At 36.6% G+C, this 21,224-nt stretch overlaps 1 protein-coding gene across 1 annotated transcript in view; it reads left to right on the top strand.

Moving 5' to 3' along the window:
- The window catches only part of TMEM30A (transmembrane protein 30A), a 41,038-nt gene extending 20,143 nt beyond the window's left edge, over window positions 1-20,895 (top strand). Inside the window, exons 2-7 of the mRNA XM_079938660.1 lie at window positions 3,201-3,308; window positions 5,679-5,786; window positions 10,141-10,228; window positions 11,284-11,430; window positions 12,095-12,301; window positions 19,658-20,895. Of these exons, the coding sequence (XP_079794786.1) occupies window positions 3,201-3,308; window positions 5,679-5,786; window positions 10,141-10,228; window positions 11,284-11,430; window positions 12,095-12,301; window positions 19,658-19,851 (852 nt within the window). The 3' untranslated portion in view covers window positions 19,852-20,895. The remainder of the gene's footprint in view (window positions 1-3,200; window positions 3,309-5,678; window positions 5,787-10,140; window positions 10,229-11,283; window positions 11,431-12,094; window positions 12,302-19,657) is intronic.
- The last annotated feature ends 329 nt before the right edge of the window (window positions 20,896-21,224 follow it).

Below are 21,224 nucleotides of genomic sequence, written 5' to 3'. Positions count from 1 at the left end.
ATATAACTGATTCATTTTGTTGTAAAGCAGATATTAACACACCATTGTAAAGCAATTATACTCCAATAAAGATGTTAAAAAACAAAAAAAACAATATAGACTAGATGGCTTAAAAAACAGACATTTATTTCTCACAGTCTTAGAGGCTGGGAAGTCTAGATCAGGGTGCTGGCAGATTCAGTTCCTTCAGATTCTTCACCCTGAAAAGGGTGGAGACCCTTTTCCTGACTTGTATTGATAGATGGCTGCCTTCTCACTTTGTCCTCACGTAGCTGAGAGAGAGAGAGAGAGAGAGAGAGAGAGAGAGAGAGAGAGGGAGAGGGAGAGAGAGAGAGAGAGAGGGAGAGAGAGAGCATGAGCGCGAGCACGCTCTGGTCTTTCTTCTTCATCTTAGGAGGATACTAGTCGTATCACAGAGGCCCTACCTTCATGACCTCATCTGAACCTAATCCAGGGACTTCCCTGGTGGCGCAGTGGTTAAGAATCTACCTGCCAATACAGGGGACACAGGTTCGATCCCTGGTCCAGGAAGATCCCACATGCCGCGGAGCAACTGAGCCTGTGCGCCACAACTACTGAGCCTGCGCTCTGGAGCCCTCGAGCCACAGCTACTGGACCCGCACGCTACAACTACTGAAGCCCTCATGCTCTAGAGCCTGCACACCGCAACTCCTGAGCCCATGCATCGCAACTGCTGAAGCCCGTGTGCTCTAGAACCCACATGCTGCAACTACTGAAGCTTGCATGCCTAGAGCCCGTGCTCTGCAACAAGAGAAGCCACCGCAATGAGTAGTCCGCGCACCTCAACAAAGAGTAGCCCCTGCTCGCCACAACTAGAGAAAGCCCGCGCGCCGCGACAAAGACCTAACGCAGCCAAAAATATAAATAAAATTTAAAAGATAAATAAATAACCCTAATCCAATGTCCCCACCTCCAAATTAATCACATTGGGAATTAGGGCTTCAACATATGAATTTTGGGGGGACATAAACCTTTAGTCCATAGTACACAGATGGCAAGTAAACAAGTGAAAGATGCTTGACATGATCATTAGGGAATTGCAAATTAAAACAACAGTGAGATACCACTATACACCTATTAGTGAAAACCCAAAACGTCAACAGCACCACGTGCTGGTGAGGTTGTGGAGCAACAGGAACTCATTCATTGCTGGTGGGAATGCAAAGTGGTGCAGTCACTTTGGAAGACAGTTTGGCAGTCTCTTACAAAACTAAACATACTCTTACCATGAAATCCAGCATTTCTACTCCTTGTTATTTACATAAATGGGCTGAAAACGTAGGTCCACACAAAAACCTGCATGTGGATGTTTATAGCAGTTTTACTTGTACTTGCCCAAACTTGGAAACAACCAAGATATCCTTCAGCAGGTGAATGGATAAATAATCTGTGGTGGACCAAGAAAATGGAATAATCTTCAATGCTAAAAAGAAATGTGCTGTCAAGCCATGAAAAGACAGTGAGGAACCTTAAATGCATATTCCTAAGTGAAAGAGGTAAATCCGAAAAGGCCACGTACTTTATGATTCCAATTATGTGACATTCTGGAAAAGGCAGAACTATGGAGACAGTAAAAAGATCCATGGTTGTCAGGGCTTAGGGATAAGGGAGGAATGAATAGACAGAGTACAGAGGATCTTTTAGGCAGTGCAACTATTCTGTGTGATACTGTGATGGTGTATATATGTCATTATACCCTTGTCAAAACCCATGGAATGTACAACACCTAGAGTGAATCTTAAGGTAAACCACTGCCTTTGGGTGATAATGATGTGTCATTGTAGGGTCATCATTGGTAGCAAATGTATTACTCTGGTGAGTGATATTGATAATCAAGGAGATTGTGTATGTGTAGGTCCAGGGAGTATATGGGAACTCTGTAGTTTGCACTCAATTTCGCTGTGAACCTCAAACCACTCTAAAAAATAAACTCTATTAAAAAAAATTCGTATAATGGAAAAAGTTTTCTCATTTTAGCTATCAGGTCAGGTCTTCTGACAACAGCTGGTGTACTGCAATTCAATTCTGACACCGACCACCTGAGTTAGTGTCAGACTCCACAGGTGTAAGGGCATGGTCCCCAACAGTATACTTCAGTACCACTCAGACACCAGCTGCAAGTCAGGCTACCCATACTTCTGGCCAACTAGCTACAAATCCGGGAGTTCCCAAACCCCCCTCGCCCCGACTGCCCTCACTTCAGATGCTAGTTGCAAGTTCAGAGGTCTCCAGGCCACTTGCATTTCTGACCAACTGCCTATAAATATGGGAGGTTACTGTAACTTCTCTCAGGTTCCATAATTTGCTGGAATGACTCAGAACTCAGGGAAATGCTAGACTTACAATTATAGTTTTATCATAAATCATATAAACTAGGACCAGCTAAATAAAGAGACACATTTGGCAAGGTCTGGGAGAGTCTTGAATATAGAGCTTCGTGCCCTCTCCCTGTGGAATCAGGGCACATTGATGGGTTAACCAACCTGGGAGCTCACCTGTGGTGGCCAGAGTTTTTATTGGAATTCCATGATGAAGGCATGATTGATTAAACATTGGCCACATGATTGAACTAAATTTCCAGCCTTCTCCCTCTTTCCAGAGTCCCTAATCACATCTAGCCTTTCTGGTGAGCAGCCCTCACCTGAGCCATCTCCTTAGCATAAACTCTAGGGTGACTCAGGGGCTTATCAAAAACAAATGCACTCTTATCACCAGGGGAATTTAAGGGATTCAGAGGCTCCCTGCCAGGAACCCAGGAGAAAGATAAGACAGATTCTTAATTATCCAACACCAGGTTTTAAAGAAATGGTAGCCCTTGAGAAACCTGGTAGTTTTTTGTTTGTGTTTGTTTTTTTAATTTGAAAATGTGCCATGGAAAGCTGAGATGATGGAAAAGTTGTTTAGACTTTGTAGTTATTTAAACCTTTATACATCATGCAGTTTGAATTTTATATTTATGATTTTATGCGTAAATGTATTTCTTTTGGTAAAAAGGAGAGATGAGCCAGTAGGATGACATAGGACCCTTTCCAGTCAAAATAAACAGCTGACCTTATAAAAAGGTTTTTTCTGGGCTATTATTGCTCCATCAGGCTCATTTTTCCCTCTGATAGCAAATTATTTCAGAGTGTATCCAGTTTCTCCAAGGAAGTGTGCTTAGTTATATTTTTCTCTTGCAGATTGATTATACCGGAACAGACCCTTCCAGTCCCTGCAATAAATGTTTGTCTCCGAATGTGACACCTTGTATTTGTACCATTAACTTCACTCTGGAACAGTCATTTGAGGTCTGTATTCCCAAGTAGTGTTTTAGAAAAGCCATGCTTTAAAAAATATTGATATTATATTAAATTTTTTTTTTACTAGTTATTTTCTTGTTGATATGTTGCTTTAATTTATTGGGAATCTATATACTTTTGAGGAAGATTGTTTTGTTTTGCTATTGGATTATGCTGCCTGATAATTAAATACATTAATAGTTTATTGTAGTTAGTAGTTTAAATTAAATTTAAAACATTCTTTTTCTGGAAAATTTTATAACTGTACAAAAATTTTTTTTGTATCAAGTTTCTATCTACATCTACTTGTATTTAAAAAATTATTGCTCGAACTGTTTTGCCTACTTTTAATACTATAAGTTTTACTTTGGAAAATAAATACTAATTCACCCATTATTGCATTATTTTTTCATCAGATATGATACTTTAACATAAATGCAAACAGTAAAACCTTATTGACAAGCAGTTAGAATACCATCCGTGTGTGTGTGTGTGTGTGTGTGTGTGTGTGTGTGTGTGTGTGTGTGTGTGTGGTCTGTGTGTCTTTTGCATTCACACTTACCTGTCATTCTTCTTGGAAACTGAGCAGATGCTAAAGGACACAAAGATTCAGAAATAGGCATGACAAGACCCGTTTATGTTCTCCTTTACCTGAAAATTGAGCTTTAAAAAATTATTGTTTTATTCTTCAGGGAGCAAAACTGCTTTAATACATGCCAACTTTTTAGATTTTTGTAGCTATGCTTTAAATTTTCTTAAAGGTCGTGATGACTTTTGAGGTCCTTAATAGATGGTTGCCATCTAGTGGTTATGGATGCTGTTGCCCTGAGATCGTGGACTGTAACACTCCCTTTTTAAAAATTTTAAAATAAATTAGGGAGAAGACAGGAATTTAATTATTTTGTTTTGGCAGAAATAACATATAACTTTAAAACATCATAAAGATTTGATTTTTTTGTGTGATGGACAAACTATAAGTTGCATTAAGTTCTGCTTTTGTCAGAACAGGCAGAATTAAAGACATGGAAGAGACTTGTAATGATTTAGAAGCTCCACTAGTTTCTTCCCCCATACAAAAACATTAAGCATTTCAGAACTGTTCTTCTGCGAAGGTGATCATCCTCAGATTCATTCTTTTGTGGGCTCTGTGTTCCTTTACAAGCCCAAGCTGAATTAGACTAAAGCCTTTTCATAGGACAAAAACCTAACCAACCAAATAAATAAACGAAAGATTTCTATGTAAGTGTTTTCTTTATAAGGAATGGGAAAGTTTGCATATTTTGACATTTGAAAATCAAGCTTTAAATAAATGATTGTGTATAAGAAAACAGCAAATCAAATAAAGCAAAATGTTATTGAATTCCTTTTTTTTTTCTGTCTTCCTTTTAATTGAGTATAAGGTTATAGACAATGGAGGTAGCAACCAGAAAGGAGAAAATAGCTGATGTTTTTGCCACCTCTAAAAATCTTAGTCATTCAAGATGACTTCATAACATCTTCTAAATAGTTACAATGTAGGTAGGTTACCTTTATTTCCCAGATTATTTCCAAGTTGAGTCCACTGAATACATTAAAGTACTTTTCTTGATTATTATAAAGTGACTCATTATCTTAGATACTTTACTAATTATTAATTTGTTCATTACTAATATTATATAGTATCCTGCTGAGAAATTTACTATGACCCAATTCAAGTTCAGAATTTATTTTGGGCAGTAAATGAAAGCTTGAAAGCATTATTCCTTTGAAAAGTTGATGCTAATTGGATGAAGACCAATCTGAATTAGAGAAGATTTAAAATTGAAAGTAGGGACTTCCCTGGCGGTCCAGTGGTTAAGGCTTTGCCTTTCAATGCAGGGGGTGCAGGTTCGATCCCTGGTCTGGGAACTAAGATCCCACATGCCTCATGGCCAAAAAAACAAAACATAAAACAGAAGCAATATTGTAACAAATTCAGTAAAGACTTTAAAAATGGTCCATATCAAAAACAAAATCTTTAAAAAAATAAATAAATAAAACTGAAAGTTGATCAGACTAGGCTAATAATTAGATTCCTTGAGAGCTTCTTTGTTTGTTTGTTTGTCTTAATGTAAATAGACGTCCTTGAGGTCTTTCAGAGTATTTTCAAAGTTGACTCTTGGAGTTTTGACCTTATTTGATTTGATTCTTTAACATTATTTGATTTGGTTTGATTGTTTAACCTTATTTACAATTTGTACCATTTTAGATTGCTAAGTACTGGTAGAATTCACCCCAGTAACTGTTTTAAGTTATCACAAATTCTAAACTAGTGCAAATTACATAGCTTTTATGTATGTATGAAACAACTTCATACTTAATAGTTTTATATGAACATTTTTTCCCTTTCTCTTTCTCTAGGGCAATGTGTTTATGTATTATGGACTGTCTAATTTCTATCAAAACCATCGTCGTTATGTGAAATCTCGAGATGATAGTCAACTAAATGGAGATCCTAGTGCTTTACTTGTAAGTAAAATGATGGAACATGAAACTACGGTGTCTAAGAACTAAGAACATGTGGTAACTGTTCAATTAGAAATGTTAAATTTAATAATGTTAGATGAAATTAAAGTGTTGTTTGACATTTTTAGTTTGTTTAGTGAAGGTTTTTAGTTAAAATTTTTTCCCCTGGAATTTGCACAGATTAATGATTTCTTGAAGCCAGAGGACACGTTGCAACCTGCTTGTTTCCGGTAGTATCATTGGGATTTTTGCTTTGTTAATCTGTTTGTAATGGAATTTTGATGAGTCTAGCATTCTGGGAATATAATTTGTTCTGTTTGAGTTTACTCATTATTATTACACTGGGTAGGAATATGTAAATAAGCTACTTTTAATTTCTGAGATTGTGTTTTAGAATTGAACATGTATGCTCTTTGCTTTTTACCTTGTGGGGAGCCCGAGTACTGAAGTCCAAAGGGTGTGGGTTACTGAAAAACCGTCTGAGGAGCTTTTTGAAAATACAGATTCCAGGATTCTCCTAAGTCTCATATGTCTGTGTCTACAGGGGTGGAGCTCTAAAATATCTATTTTTAACAAGCTCCCCTTCTGATGCTCAGCCTGGTTTGGGAATCTGTGGACTACAGGATCTTAGTTTCCTGACTGTTGTTCAGCTTCTCATAGTAGTGGTTGGTGCCCAAGTATTTTATATTATTGCTACCAGTGCAGCAAACCTTTAGCAATTCAAGTATCTCTTAGAAACAGTGACACTCTTAGAATGCAATTTAGGACCATACTGGGACCAGAATGGTCCTGGTAAACGTAAAGTTACTCTAGGTTATCCTTCCTGGTTTTATTGCTATTTCCTGATGTTTGGGATCTTAAGAAATAATAAGTCTATTTAAAGATTCTGGTTAGGTCTGCAACATCTTGTAGTCCATGTGGGATTTATGTCGTGGGATCCAACTTTCAGGACTCAAGTCCAGAGAAGGTGAAGTTCTGTGAGACACACCAAGTTGATGAGGCACACCAAGAATTTGTTGATTGGGATCATAGATTGGGTGTGTTGAAAGACCTAGCAGTGGTGGTTGATTTACAGTTCTTTTATATAGATACACACTCTCTTCACTGAGGGCAAAAGAAGCTGAGATTCTTTTCTTCCAAACCTCAAGCAGAGCTTTTAGACTAAACTTAAGGATTGATGAATTTTTTCTGTAAAGGGCCAATAGTAAACATTTTCAGCTTTGCAGTTTATATAGTCTATTGCAGCTACTCACCTCTGCCATTTTAGAATGAATGCAGCCATGGAGAATACTTAAGTGAATGGGTAGCTGTGTTCCAATAAAACTTTATTTACAAAAACAGGAGCTGGGGCTGGATTTGGCCTGCAGGCTGTCATTTATCGATCCCTGGACTAGACCAAAATATATGACTTTAAGACCAGGTGGCTTTCAAAAATTTTAAAGATGTTAAGAACAGACAGATTGAAGTTCAAGTAACTTAACATTGTATATAAGGCCCTTCACAATCTGATGTCAGCCTACCACTTCAGCTTCATTGATTTTATATTCTATCCTTAATGTACCTTTGGCCTGGCTGCCCTGAGCCATATATGCTGTTCCCTAACCATGCCTGGTGATGCAGGTAATCTGCCCATTTGGGTATTTCCATTTCATTTGTCTAGAATGTGGTTTTTACTCTCTCCCTGGAGGGCCTCTCACCTCAGGCCTGCTGTTTACTTTAGTGTCTTTGGATGCAAAATAACTTCTTTACGTATTTACTTCATTCATACCCTGTTCCAAGTCACTTCTCACTTTACTTAACACACTGTCTCCCCATATCATCTACTCTTGCTCTTCCTTTCCAGGCCATTTTCTACAGAGCTGCTAGAGTGATCTTTTAAAAAAAGTAAATACCACTTCCCTGCTTAAAGTCTTTCAGTGGTTGGTTTACTCAGGATGATCTGAGCTATGCATGACTCTCCAGTCTCATCATATGTCATTTTCTTTATTGCCATACTCTAACTACATTCCCTGTTTACCTCCTCAGAGGTATCAAGTTCTTTCTAAATGGTGTGTACTGTTCTCTCTGCTTAAAGCTCTCTTCTGCCTGCTCTTCACGTGGCTGTCTCCTACTTTCTTTAGGTCTTAACTTTCATGATACTACCTCCAGAGACAGTCTTCCCCTTATCTTCTGTCCTCCCAACTACACTGCAAGCTCATGAGAGCAGGGAGCATGACTTTCTTTAATCACCATATACCAAGTGCCTCTCCAGTACCTAGCACATGAAAGGCATTTAATAAATATATATGGAATGAATATAGACACCTTTATCATGGCTCTTATTTCATATTATACTTGGTTGTATTTGAGTCTGTTTCCTATATTACATTGCGAGCAGCTGAAAAGCAGGGACTTTTTTTTCATTTTTCCATTTCTAGCACCTTACATGGTATGTGGTACATGTTAGGTACTCTTTATTAAATGGCTTTCCTAATAAGCCAGTTACTGCAAAGTACCTAGCATTGCTTAGTTCAGTATCTGATGCATAGGTAGTAAATATTTTCCTTTTTTTAAAAAAACTTCAATAATTTAGTAGTTAGAAGATGGTTCTTCAGGACACTAGTCCACCATCTTTTCTGGTTTTCCAAATAAAGTTGCTATTCCTTGCCCCCCTCCCCTCCAAAATGGTTAAAATATATTTGCCCCATTGAGAGTTTATTTACCTTATTTTTTTGAAATCAGTTTTCATCAAAACATTCAAATAGTAATAAGCCAAGTTATACATTGTCAATCTTCATGGTCTTAGAATACTAACTTTCTGAATGTAGATGTCTTAGGGACCAAAAAGCTGGGAAGTCAAATATTAAAGAGACTTTATGAGATTCCCTGCCAGAACGTAGATACAAGTCAAGGTTGGTTATAATGGAATAGCCCTAAGAGGCCTAACTAGGTTCTAGTTAATTTCAAATCGAGACTATCTTGGTTTGTTTATGTGTTGTGAGACATGGCTTAATGTGGCCTTGGGGTCGCAGAACAACTCAGATGTATACCTAATATCAGACTTGGTAGAATCTCTGGATTAATCCTACAGCTTCCACGTTTCCTTGAGATCTTCAACAGGGACTAAGCCAAAACCAAATCTGGAGGACAGGTGAAGTGCTGTTTGCCTTGCCAACATTTGTGCTTTCTTTATACCTGGGTGCACAACTTAGAGAAAATTGGTATATTCTAGGAATCTGCATTAGACTTTTCCTTCCTCCCTCCCTCCCTTCCAAATTACAAGATTTGAAATTATCTACTTGAACATGTTAATTTCATAAGTGAAGTGCAGATAAATCAAGGGACTTGCGCAAAGTCACATAGTACATAGCTGGAACTAGAAGCTCAGGTCTTTTTTTTTTTTTCTTTTTAATATTTATTTATTTGGCTGTGCTGGGTTTTAGTTGCAGCATGTGGGAGCCACGTGTGGGATCTTCGTTGCAGCATGCGAGATCTTTGTTTTTTTTAGTTGCGACATGCAGGATCATTTTTAGTTGTGACACGCGGGATCTTTAGTTGTGGCATGCGGGCTGTTAGTTGCGGCATGCAGGAGGGATCTAGTTCCCTGACCAGGGATCAAACCCGGACCCCCTGCATTGGGAGCCCAGAGTCTTAACCACTGGACCACCAGGGAAGTCCCGAAGCTCCAGTCTTCTTACTTCAAGTTTAAGATTCCTTTCATTCTGTCACAGCTGGATTGACAATAGACGGCTTCTTAGTTTTTCTTGTGCAGAAAACATTTTGTAGTTATGATTTCTGTGTTGGTATGAAAATTGTTTAAAATGTCAGTTTGGGGGCTTCCTTCGTGGTGCAGTGGTTGGTAGTCCACTTGCCAACGCAGGGGACACGGGTTCACACCCTTGTCTGGGAAGATCCCACATGCCATGGAGCAACTAAGCCCGTGCGCCACAACTACTGAGCCTGTGCACCTAGAGCCCGTGTTCCACAACAAGAAAAGCGACCGCAATAAGAAACCCATGCACCGCAATGAAGAGTAGCCCCCGCTTGCTGCAACTAGAGAAAGCCCGTGCACAGCAACAAAGACCCAGCACAGCCAAAAATAAAATAAATAAATTTATAAAAAGAGAAAAAAGTCAATTTGACATATACCTATATGACAGTATATGCAAAAAAAGGCTATAATGTAGTAATGTTAAAGAATATATTTTGAGTAATTAAATGTGGTATTATTTATAGTCTGTTTATAATATAGACATTTTACATGCATTGGAAATGAGAAATATTAGGGATTGAATTTTTAATCAGTAATTAGGACTAACTCATAGTTCTCCCAGAGGCCTGGGTAATAACTTCTCTCTTCTTTCCTTCTAAATATCAGAATCCCAGTAAGGAATGTGAGCCTTATCGAAGAAATGAAGACAAACCAATTGCTCCTTGTGGAGCTATTGCCAACAGCATGTTTAATGGTATGAGACAGAGATAAACAAAGATGATATATATATATATTATACTGTAGTTAGGAATATTTGTATAATCTTTCAGAAACATGAATGAGATTGAGAAATTCAACAGCTTTAAGATAAATATGTGAATTAGTTATTTAGTGGGGTATTATAATGCTTTATGACTTTCTTTTGTGATTTCTTATATTTTAAGAATGAATTTCTGTCTCTGGGAAGAAAGAAGCAGGGCCATTCTGCTAACTTACTATTTCATACATGATAAAATAAATGCCAGGCTACCTTTACCAACAACTTTGAATATTTATACCATTAGATAGGGGCTACAGTTGATCATTTAGAGCAGCACTGTCTGATATGAATGTAATGTGAACCATAAATGTGAGACGTGTATAATTTTAAGCTTTCTGGTAGTCACATTAAAAAAAACAATAAAAAAGAAACAAGTGAAATTAATTTTACTTTATTAAACTCAGTATGCCCCACATATTATCATTTCAGCAGGTAAGTGATATTCAGTATATAAAAGTTATTAGTGAGATATTTTATACACTAATTTTTATACTAAATCTTTGATGTCTGATGTACATTATATCCTTACAAAACATAGTCATTTGGACCAGCCGTAATTTCAGGGGCTCTGTAGCCATATATAGCTAGTGATTACCAGATTGGACAGTGCAGAGAGAGAAATTGATAAGCCAGAAGCTATTTAGCAGTGCTTTTTTTTTTTTTTTTTTTTTTTTTTAAAGAATAGAGGCAGATTTACCTTGCAAATTGTTTTAGTTGGGTTACTATTAAAACATTTGACCATATCACATATCAGTTAGCCATGTAGGAAAATGACCTGGAACTGTTGAGGGAAGGCAAGTTCATCTAGGATTATAAAGTTACCATAGTTAATTCACATGTGAATAATCAAGAGCAAATGCTCATCACATGCCTGCTTCGTTACAACCGCTTTGGGGGGCAAGTACCAGATCCTCATTTCTCATGGAAGAAAGCCGGCACTATGGATATTCAGTAGATGTTTAGCAGTATCTTCCTTTTCTTGTGTTTAGATACACTAGATTTGTTTCTGGTTGGCAATGAATCTGATCCTACACCTATTCATTTGATAAAGAAAGGTATTGCTTGGTGGACAGATAAAAATGTGAAATTCAGAAATCCCCCTGGAGCAGACATTCCCCTAGAAGAACGATTCAAAGGTAAAATATTACTAATATCCCGTAAAACATAAGCTAGGCGTTTTAATGAAGTACCTAAAATTTTCTGTCTTTAGAATCTTAAAAAAGTTTATGCTTTTTAAAAAGCAACTTTTCTTAACTTGCTGTCAAGTTAGGTAAAATATGTAGTATCTTCTAATGTACTGAAATTCTAAAGGAAAAGTAGTATACTTTTAATCTTGAATTTCTCTGGTATTTCCTTGTAAGCGTTTCAGCCATAATCTTTTAAAATTGTGACAAGGTTTATTTTAAACAAGTATTTATTTATTTTAATTATTAATAGTTATAAGTCCAAATTTCTTTTTGTTTCTATGCCTCCTTGATTTCACAATGTAATGTTTCTTACCATTATATCTTTGAATTAAGTCATTTGCTTTTTGGAGTATACTCTAGCCTACTTTTAGTATTCTCTTAATTGAGATATCAATCAAATCTTTGTAATTATTTGTTAAGTTTTTATGTGAAGAATTGGTTTCTCTTTCGATTTTAAGACTTCCTTAGAATATGAATATATTTCTACTTTTGAACATAAGGAAAATATTCATATTGTATATCTTTGTTTTATTAGAGTGTGAATTTTCAGTGAAACTCTCAACAGAATTGAATGTCTTGTCTCCCCACCCCACACCGATCTCTCCTTTTTAAGGCACAACAAAGCCAGTAAACTGGGTTAAACCAGTATATATGCTGGATCCTGACGAAGATAATAGTGGGTTCATAAATGAGGATTTTATTGTTTGGATGCGTACGGCAGCACTACCTACTTTTCGTAAGTTGTATCGTCTTATAGAGAGGAAAAGTGATTTACATCCGACATTACCAGCTGGACGATACTATTTGAATATCACATACAGTATCCTTTTTTGGCCATGTGCACAGATTCAAAGAATTTGAAAGGAGTGTAGTCCAATCTTGTCTCAGTTATGTGGCATGCTACTTTGTGTTTTAGTTTTGCTCTCTGCATTTTTATGAGTATGTGTGTATGTATGAGAAAGTCTCTTTTAACTTGTTTCTTCCAGAAATGCCTTTAAGTTTTAAATACTTTGTACTAGAGTTCAAGCATCTTATTTGGTAAAATTATTTAAAATGTAGGTGCTAGATTTATTAATAAGTTAGATATTTTTACAAGAGAGATTGTAATTCAGCTTAATGCAAAGGCTAGTACTCACTTAGTAAATCTAAGTGTTGGTGGTACTGGGCTGTTTTAATCTATATTTTTTTAGATAATAAAAATCAGCAAATTTGTTATTTCATATCAACATAATTATTTATAATTATTGCTCTGTTTACAATATCAAAACATTTTTATCATTAGCTGTATTGTTCCACCTTAATAATTTAGGCATACTTTTCAGTGCTGATAAATATCATTAATTTCATCCTGACTATATGTCAACGTTATACTAAGTACTTTCCATGTATTATTTTATTTATTTCAAGCATTGTGAGGCAGGTGTCATCTCCACGTTATAGACAAGAATATAGGAACATAGAGCATTTAAGTAACTTAACTGAGATTACACAGGCGATAGAAGAATCAGGGTTCATAATCAAGCTGTGCTGACTTTACCATCAACCATCACTGTAGGCTGCATCCCTAGCTGGTTCACTCAAGTAGTCAGACCAGTCCATATTGGCCTGGATGCAAAGTCTTTCCTAAGCCAGAAATATTGGGCACTACCTTTTATTCTCAACAAAATCCTTACATCTTTTAATTTCTAGCCCATTGCTTGTATATATCGTGAATGAAAAATTTTCAAATATTAGCATGTGTGCTGATGATCTTACAGTTTTGATTTTTCATAACCCAAATTAGCTATAAGTATATAGTTTTAGGTTTATAATGGATTAATAAACGGTTAATAGACCTAATTTCAAAATAAAGACCTATTTGTAGCCTTAGTTTTTTGATTTTGCACCTCAGTAGACAACTGAACATGACCTGAGAGTGACAGACTGAAAGTGACCAAGTGTTTGAAACTAGGCCTACATAGCAGAAATTTTAGACAGACAGACCCAGTTTAGGTGCTGGTAGAAAGAACATTATCTTGAGGCTATGGCCAAAGTAGAGGGCATCCTGTAGCCTACAGCACAATAAAGGGAAATCTTTGGAGCCCTCAGGAGTTCTTAGTTGACAGATAATTTGCACCAAGAGAACTTTTAGGAGGAATGCAGACTATTTTGAAAATCGATAAAACAGGAATTTGACCTGCAGAACGTTAAGGGTTAATTATCAAAATTGGGTATAAGGTGGGAACTAGGTATTAGAATCAAGGCAGAAGCCCACTTTATAGGGTTGCGATATAGAGAGACTAGCATGGGTGATTTGATACCACATCCCATGAAGTGTTGGGTTAGTTAGAGCTCTTACAGTCATTCCTGGCTCAGATTGGGATTGATTTAAGAACTAGTAGAGCTGAGCCTGCCATTGGAGTCACAGCCGGGCTGGGGAGTCATCTGCGGGGCTGGGGAGCTACGGAAGCTGGAGAAAGAGATGGGAACTAACATGATTCAAAAGATGCTTTTGAAAAAGTTGTAAACCTTTTGCATAGGGACTTAGTTCTGTCTTCTTCTCTTCCCTAACTCTTGCCAAATCCTAGAACTGGTCCGTGTAGGTAGCTCATCCGACATGTTGGTGTCCCATTTCTCAAATTTGTTTAAGGATCCACGCTTCAATTCCACTCTGTTTTAGTCGTCAATCCAGTGTCACACCGTGAGTTTCACCATTGCTCCAAATCACTAATGTAAAACTTCATTGTCATGCTTTTCGACCTTGTATGAGTCGTCCCATTCTCTCATAACTACACTCTTGCTACATGTGCTCTTTGAGCTCATAGAGACCCCTAATCTCTTCATTCTTCCTTTTTCTCCTGGTCTGTCAAGCTCTTTTTCCTCTATGGGTTTCATTGCTATTTATCTGAAATATATTTTCACATTACAGACCTTTTACCCTTCCTGTGTAATGAGAACAGAAATATCTAAGAAATGAGAAATTAAATAACCCTTAACTTTAGTTGTTTTTGCTTGTAAACTGTACTGGCTTTTATTTTGTTATTTTTCCTATTTATTTATTTATTTTCTTATTAGTCATCCATTTTATACACATCAGTGTATACATGTCAATCCCAATCTCCCAATACATCACACCACCCCCACCCCCAGCTGCTTTCCCCCCTTGGTGTCCATACGTTTGTTCTCTGCATCTGTGTCTCTATTTCTGCACTGCAAACCGGTTCATCTGTACCATTTTCTAGGTTCCGCATATATACGTTAATATACGATATTTGTTTTTCCCTTTCTGACTTACTTCACTCTGTATGATAGTCTCTAGATCTATCCTCGTCCCTACAAATGACCCAACTTCGTTCCTTTTCATGGCTGAGTAATATTCCATTGTATATATGTACCACATCTTCTTTATCCATTCATCTGTCAATGGGCATTTAGGTTGCTTCCCTGACCTGGCTATTGTAAATAGTGCTGCAGTGAACATTGAGGTGCATGTGTCTTTTTGAATTATGGTTTTCTCAGGGTATATGCCCAGTAGTGGGATTGCTGGGTTATATGGTAATTCTATTTTTAGCTCTTTAAGGAACCTCCGTACTATTTTCCATAGTGGCTGTATCAATTTACATTCCCACCAACAGTGCAAGAGGGTTCCCTTTTCTCCACACCCTCTGCAGCATTTGTTGTTTGTAGATGTTCTGATGATGCCCATTCTAACCTGTGTGAGGTGATAGCTCACTGTAGTTTTGATTTGCATTTCTCTCATAATAAATGATGCTGAGCAGGTTTTCATGTGCTTCTTGGCCATCTGTAAGTCTTCTTTGGAGAAATGTCTATTTAGGTCTTCTGCCCATTTTTGGATTGGGTTGTTTGCTTTTTAATATTGAGCTGCCTGAGCTGTTTATATAGTTTGGAGATTAATCCTTTGTCTGATGATTCATTTGCAAATATTTTCTCCCATTCTGAGGGTTGTCTTTTCGTCTTGTTTATGGTTTCCTTTGCTGTGCAAAAAGCTTTTGAGTTTCATTAGGTCCCATTTGTTTGTTTTCATTTCCATTACTCTAGGAGGTAGATCAAAAAAGATCTTGCTGTGATTTATGTCAAAGAGTGTTCTTCCTATGTTTTCCTCTAAGAGTTTTATAGTGTCCGGTCTTACATTCAGGTCTCTAATCCATTTTGAGTTTATTTTTGTGTATGGTGTTAGGGAGTGTTCTAATTTCATTCTTTTACATGTAGCTGTCCAGTTTTCCCAGCACCACTTATTGAAGAGACTGTCTTTTCTCCATTGTATATCCTTGCCTCCTTTGTCATAGATTAGTTGACCATAGATAGGTGCGTGGGTTTACCTCTGGGCTTTCTATCCTGTTCCATTGATCTATATTTCTGTTTCTGTGCCAGTACCATACTGTCTTCATGACTGTACCTTTGTGTAGTTGAAGTCAGGGAGTCTGATTCCTCCAGCTCCGTTTTTTCCCCTCAAGACTGCTTTGGCTATTCGGGGTCTTTTGTGTCTCCATTACAAATTTTAAGATTTTTTGTTCTAGTTCTGTAAATGCCGTTGGTAATTTGATAGGGATTGCATTGAATCTGTAGATTGCTTTGGGTAGTCATTTTCACAATATTGATTCTTCCAATCCAAGAACATGGTATGTCACTCCATCTGTTGGTATCATCTTTAATTTCTTTCATCAGTGTCTTATACTTTTCTGCATACAGGTCTTTTGTCTCCCTAGGTAGGTTTATTCCTAGGTATTTTATTCCTTTTGTCGCAGTGGTAAATGGGAGTGTTTTCTTGATTTCACTTTCAGATTTTTCATCATTAGTGTATAGGAATGCCAGAGATTTCTGTGCATTAATTTTGTATCCTGCTACTTTACCAAATTCATTGATTAGCTCTAGTAGTTTTCTGGTGGCATCTTTAGAATTCTCTATGTATAGTGTCATATCATCTGCAAACAGGGACAGTTTTACTTCTTTTTTTCCAATTTGTATTCCTTTTATTTCTTTTTCTTCCCGGATGCCGTGGCTAGGACTTCCAAAACTATGTTGAATAATAGTGGTGAGAGTGGGCAACCTTGTCTTGTTCCTGATCTTTGAGGAAATGCTTTCAGTTTTTCACCATTGAGAATGATGTTTGCTGTGGGTGTCATATATGGCCTTTATTATGTTGAAGTACGTTCCCTCTATGCACACTTTCTGGAGAGTTTTTATCATAAGTGGGTGTTGAATTTTGTCAGAAGCTTTTTCTGCAACTATTGAGATGATCGTATAGTTTTTATTCTTCAGTTTGTTAATATGGTGTATCACATTGATTGATTTGCGTATATTGAAGAATCCTTGCATCCCTGGGATAAATCCCACTTGATCATGGTGTATGATCCTTTTAATGTGCTGTTGGATACTGTTTGCTAGTATTTTGTTGAGGATTTTTGCATCTATATTCATCAGTGATATTGGTCTGTAATTTTCTTTTTTTGTAGTATTTTTGTCTGGTTTTGGTATCAGGGTGATGGTAGCCTCATAGAATGAGTTTGGGAGTTTTCCTTCCTCTGCAATTTTTTGGAAGAGATTGAGAAGGATGGGTGTTAGCTCTTCTCTAAATGTTTGATAGAATTCACCTGTGAAGCCATCTGGTCCTGGGCTTTTGTTTCTTGGAAGATTTTTAATCACAGTTTCAATTTCATTACTTGTGATTGGTCTGTTCATATTTTCTGTTTCTTCCTGGTTCAGTCTTGGAAGGTTATACCTTTCTAAGAATTTGTCCATTTCTTCCAGGTTGTCCATTTTATTGGCATAGAGTTGCTTACAGTAGCCTCTTAGGATGCTTTGTATTTCTGCGGTGTCTGTTGTAACGTCTCCTTTTTCATGTCTAATTTTATTGATTTGAGTCTTCTCCCTCTTTTTCTTGATGAGTCTGGCTAATGGTTTATCACTTTTGTTTATCCTCTCAAAGAGCCAGCTTTTAGTTTTATTGATCTTTGCTATTGTTTTCTTTGTTTCTATTTCATTTATTTCTGCTCTGATCTTTATGATTTCTTTCCTTCTACTAACTTTGGGTTTTGTTTGTTCTTCTTTCTCTAGTTCCTCTAGGTGTAAGGTTAGATTGTTTATTTGAGATTTTTCTTGTTTCTTTTGGTAGGCTTGTATAGCAATAAACTTCCCTCTCAGAACTGCTTTTGCTGCATCCCATAGATTTTGGATAGTCATGTTTTCATTGTCATTTGTCTCTAGGTATTTTTTGATTTCCTCTTTGATTTCTTCAGTGATCTCTTGGTTATTTAGTAACATATTGTTTAGCCTCCATGTTTGTGTATCTTACGTTTTTTTCCCTGTAATTGATTTCTAATCTCATAGCATTGTGGTCAGAAAAGATGCTTGATATGATTTCAATTTTCTTAAATTTACTGAGGCTTGATTTGTGACCCAAGATGTGATCTATCCTGGAGAATGTTCCGTGTGCACTAGAGAGGAAAGTGTAATCTGCTGTTTCTGGATGGAACGTCCTATAAATATCAATTAAATCTATCTGGTGTATTGTGTCATTTAAAGCTTGTGCTTCCTTATTAATTTTCTGTTTGGATGATCTGTCCATTGGTGAAAGTGAGGTGTTAAAGTCCCCCACTATTATTGTGTTACTGTCGATTTCCTCTTTTAGAGCTGTTAGCATTTGCCTTATACATTGAGGTGCTCCTATGTTGGGTGCATATATATTTATAATTGTTATATCTTCTACTTGGGTTGATCCCTTGATCATTACGTAGTGTCCTTCCTTGTCTTTTGTAACGTTCTTTATTTTAAAGTCTATTTTATCTGATATGAGTATTGCTACTCCAGCTTTCTTTTGATTTCCATTTGCATGGAATATCTTTTTCCATCCCCTCACCTTCAGTCTGTATGTGTCCCTAGGTCTGAATTGGGCCTCTTGTAGACAGCATATACATGGGTCTTGTTTTTGTATCCATTCAGCAAGCCTGTGTCTTTTGGTTGGAGCATTTCCTCGATTCACGTTTAAGGTAGTTATTGATATGTATGTTCCTATTGTCATTTTCTTAATTGATTTTGTAGGTCCTTTTCTTCTCTTGTGTTTCCCACTTAGAGAAGTTCCTTTAGCATTTGTTGTAGAGCTGGTTTGGTGGTGCTGAATTCTCTTAGCTTTTGCTTGTCTATAAAGTATTTGATTTCTCCTTCGAATCTGAATGAGATCCTTGCTGGGTAGAGTAATCTTGGTTGTAGATTCTTCCCTTTCACAACTTTAAGTATATCATGCCACTCCCTTCTGGCTTGCAGAGTTTCTGCTGAGAAATCAGCTGTTAACCTTATGGGAGTTCCCTTGTATGTTATTTGTCGTTTTTCCCTTGCTTTCAATAATTTTTCTTTGTCTTTAATTTTTGCCTGTTTGATTACTGTGTATCTCGGCATGTTTCTCCTTGGGTTTATCCTGTCTGGGACTCTCTGCGCTTCCTGGACATGGGTGGCTATTTCCTTTCCCATGTTAGGGAAGTTTGCGACTATAATCCTTCAAATATTTTTTTCGGGTCCTTTCTCTCTTCTTCTGGGACCTTTGTAATGCAAATGTTGTTGCATTTAATGTCCCAGAGGTCTCTTAGGCTGTCTTCATTTCTTTTCATTCGTTTTTCTTTATTCTGTTCCGCTGCAATGAATTCCACCATTCTGTCTTCCAGGTCACTTATCCATTCTTCTGCCTCAGTTATTCTGCTATTGATCCCTTCTAGTGTATTTTTCATTTAAGTTATTGTATTGTTCATCTCTGTTTGTTCTTTAATTCTTCTAGGTCTTTGTTAAACATTTCTTGCATCTTCTCAATCTTTGCCTCCATTCTTTTTCCGAGGTCCTGGATCATCTTCACTATCATTATTCTGAATTCCTTTTCTGGAAGGTTGCCTATCTCCACTTCATTTAGTTTTTTTTCTGGGGTTTTATCTTGTTCCTTCATCTGGTACATAGCCCTCTGCCTTTTCATCTTGTCTCTATATTGACTTTTACTACTAACATTTAATTTGTGAAATCAATCATTTTGGATAATAATTATATAATTATTTTGTGATTCAGAACATATGAGTAAGGTACCTGTGTATTGTAGAATTTTACCAATGAATTACAAGCAATTAAATGCCAACTTTTTAAGTTGTATTTTAAAAATCAAGTAACTAGACATGGAAAAGTCTTCCTATACACTCTTCAGATTACCCTGTACATTCATTTGATGGACGAAAACGGATGATCTTGAGCACTATTTCATGGATGGGAGGAAAAAATCCATTTTTGGGGATTGCTTACATCGCTATTGGATCCATCTCCTTCCTTCTGGGAGTTGTACTGCTAGTAATTAATCATAAATATAGAAACAGTAGTAATACTGCCGACATTACCATTTAATTTTATATTTTGAAAACAAATTTACTGCATGTGCATCAAGGCCAGTCCTATTCAACCTAGCTTTCAAATGCTGATGTCTGGTTAGTATGTCATTTTTGAAGTTGGCACATAACTTTTTTTTTTTAAAGCTGTCTTTGTCCTTTGCTTCTTCCTAATGGATGACTTAGGAAAATATATGACGGGTATAAAACAAATTCGCTATACTGATCATATCAACACTGTAACTGCTGAAATGGCATTCTTATGTTTCCTTTCTGATGGGACAGTCCGTTTGATGCATGGAGCCTCTTTCATGCGAAATGCGTCTGCTGCTTAAATGTTTATGCTGTGTTGATAATATTATATTGACATATGATACTGTATATGTGTGCCTATTGTGTGAAGAAAGTGATTACAAGATGTGTGAGTATAATGACTTGCTAACCCTTTAGGATTCATAGTTACAAAAAGATGAAGAAAGACCAAATCTAAATAAAACACTTCATCCTTTTCACAGGTCGTGTGTAAAGGCTTAAAGTACCATCTTTGTTGAGGTGGTTCATGTATTCAGTTTATCCAGTACAGTTCTTTGTCAAGCTTAGGTTTGATTTCAAAGGACCTATTTACCTGTCTAGAATAGGAATTAATGCTCATGGTAGGTCTCCGGTAGGAAGATTTAAAATTCCTCTTTCCATTTGGTTAAGATGTTGCAGTCAGGAAACCCATCTCATTTGATGTTTTTACATGTAACCATTTCCCTTGAAGCTTACACTTCATAAGGGATGAAAGAATATAGGTGAGCTTGGAAAGCTTCTTGGCCGACCTTTATCTTCTGCCTCAACTGTCAACCAGATGTAAATATTCAAAGGAGACTGTTTTCATTGTGGTATTTAACATTAAGAAATTTGCTTCAGCATTGGAAATACCTCAAGCTGTTTTTATTTTGCAGGTAAGTGTTTTGACTTAAATACTAATATTATCTTGCAGAAATTTTGGAAAACAGTAACCTTCATTTCCTCTATATTTCATTCAATTTTTACATATAGGTCAAGGATGAATATGTATGCACATTCTCTTTAGTTAAGCCACCGATTGTTTTGGTTGGTTTTTCTAAGATGTACTTTAAAAAGAAGTTCTTTAAATTTCCTAATTGAATTCTGGAGATTTTGGAGTATGTACATGATAAATTATATGTGCTTGAAGTTATTTTATTTTCTATTAACTGGAATTATTTTTAATATTCCTTATTGAATAAATGCTGTAATTTGTTTGCTATGGAACTTATTCTTGAATGTAAACTTATTGTTTCACATGCATGAAATGTATGTCTTAATCAGAGGTGGCTTAATTGCATTGAAATAGCTATTTTTTTTTTTTTTAACTAAAATAACTCA

Source organism: Stenella coeruleoalba (genome assembly GCF_951394435.1).
Source record: "Stenella coeruleoalba genome assembly, chromosome: 12".
NCBI classification, from domain to species: Eukaryota; Metazoa; Chordata; class Mammalia; order Artiodactyla; family Delphinidae; genus Stenella; species Stenella coeruleoalba.
This window is presented reverse-complemented; position numbering and strand designations above follow the sequence as displayed.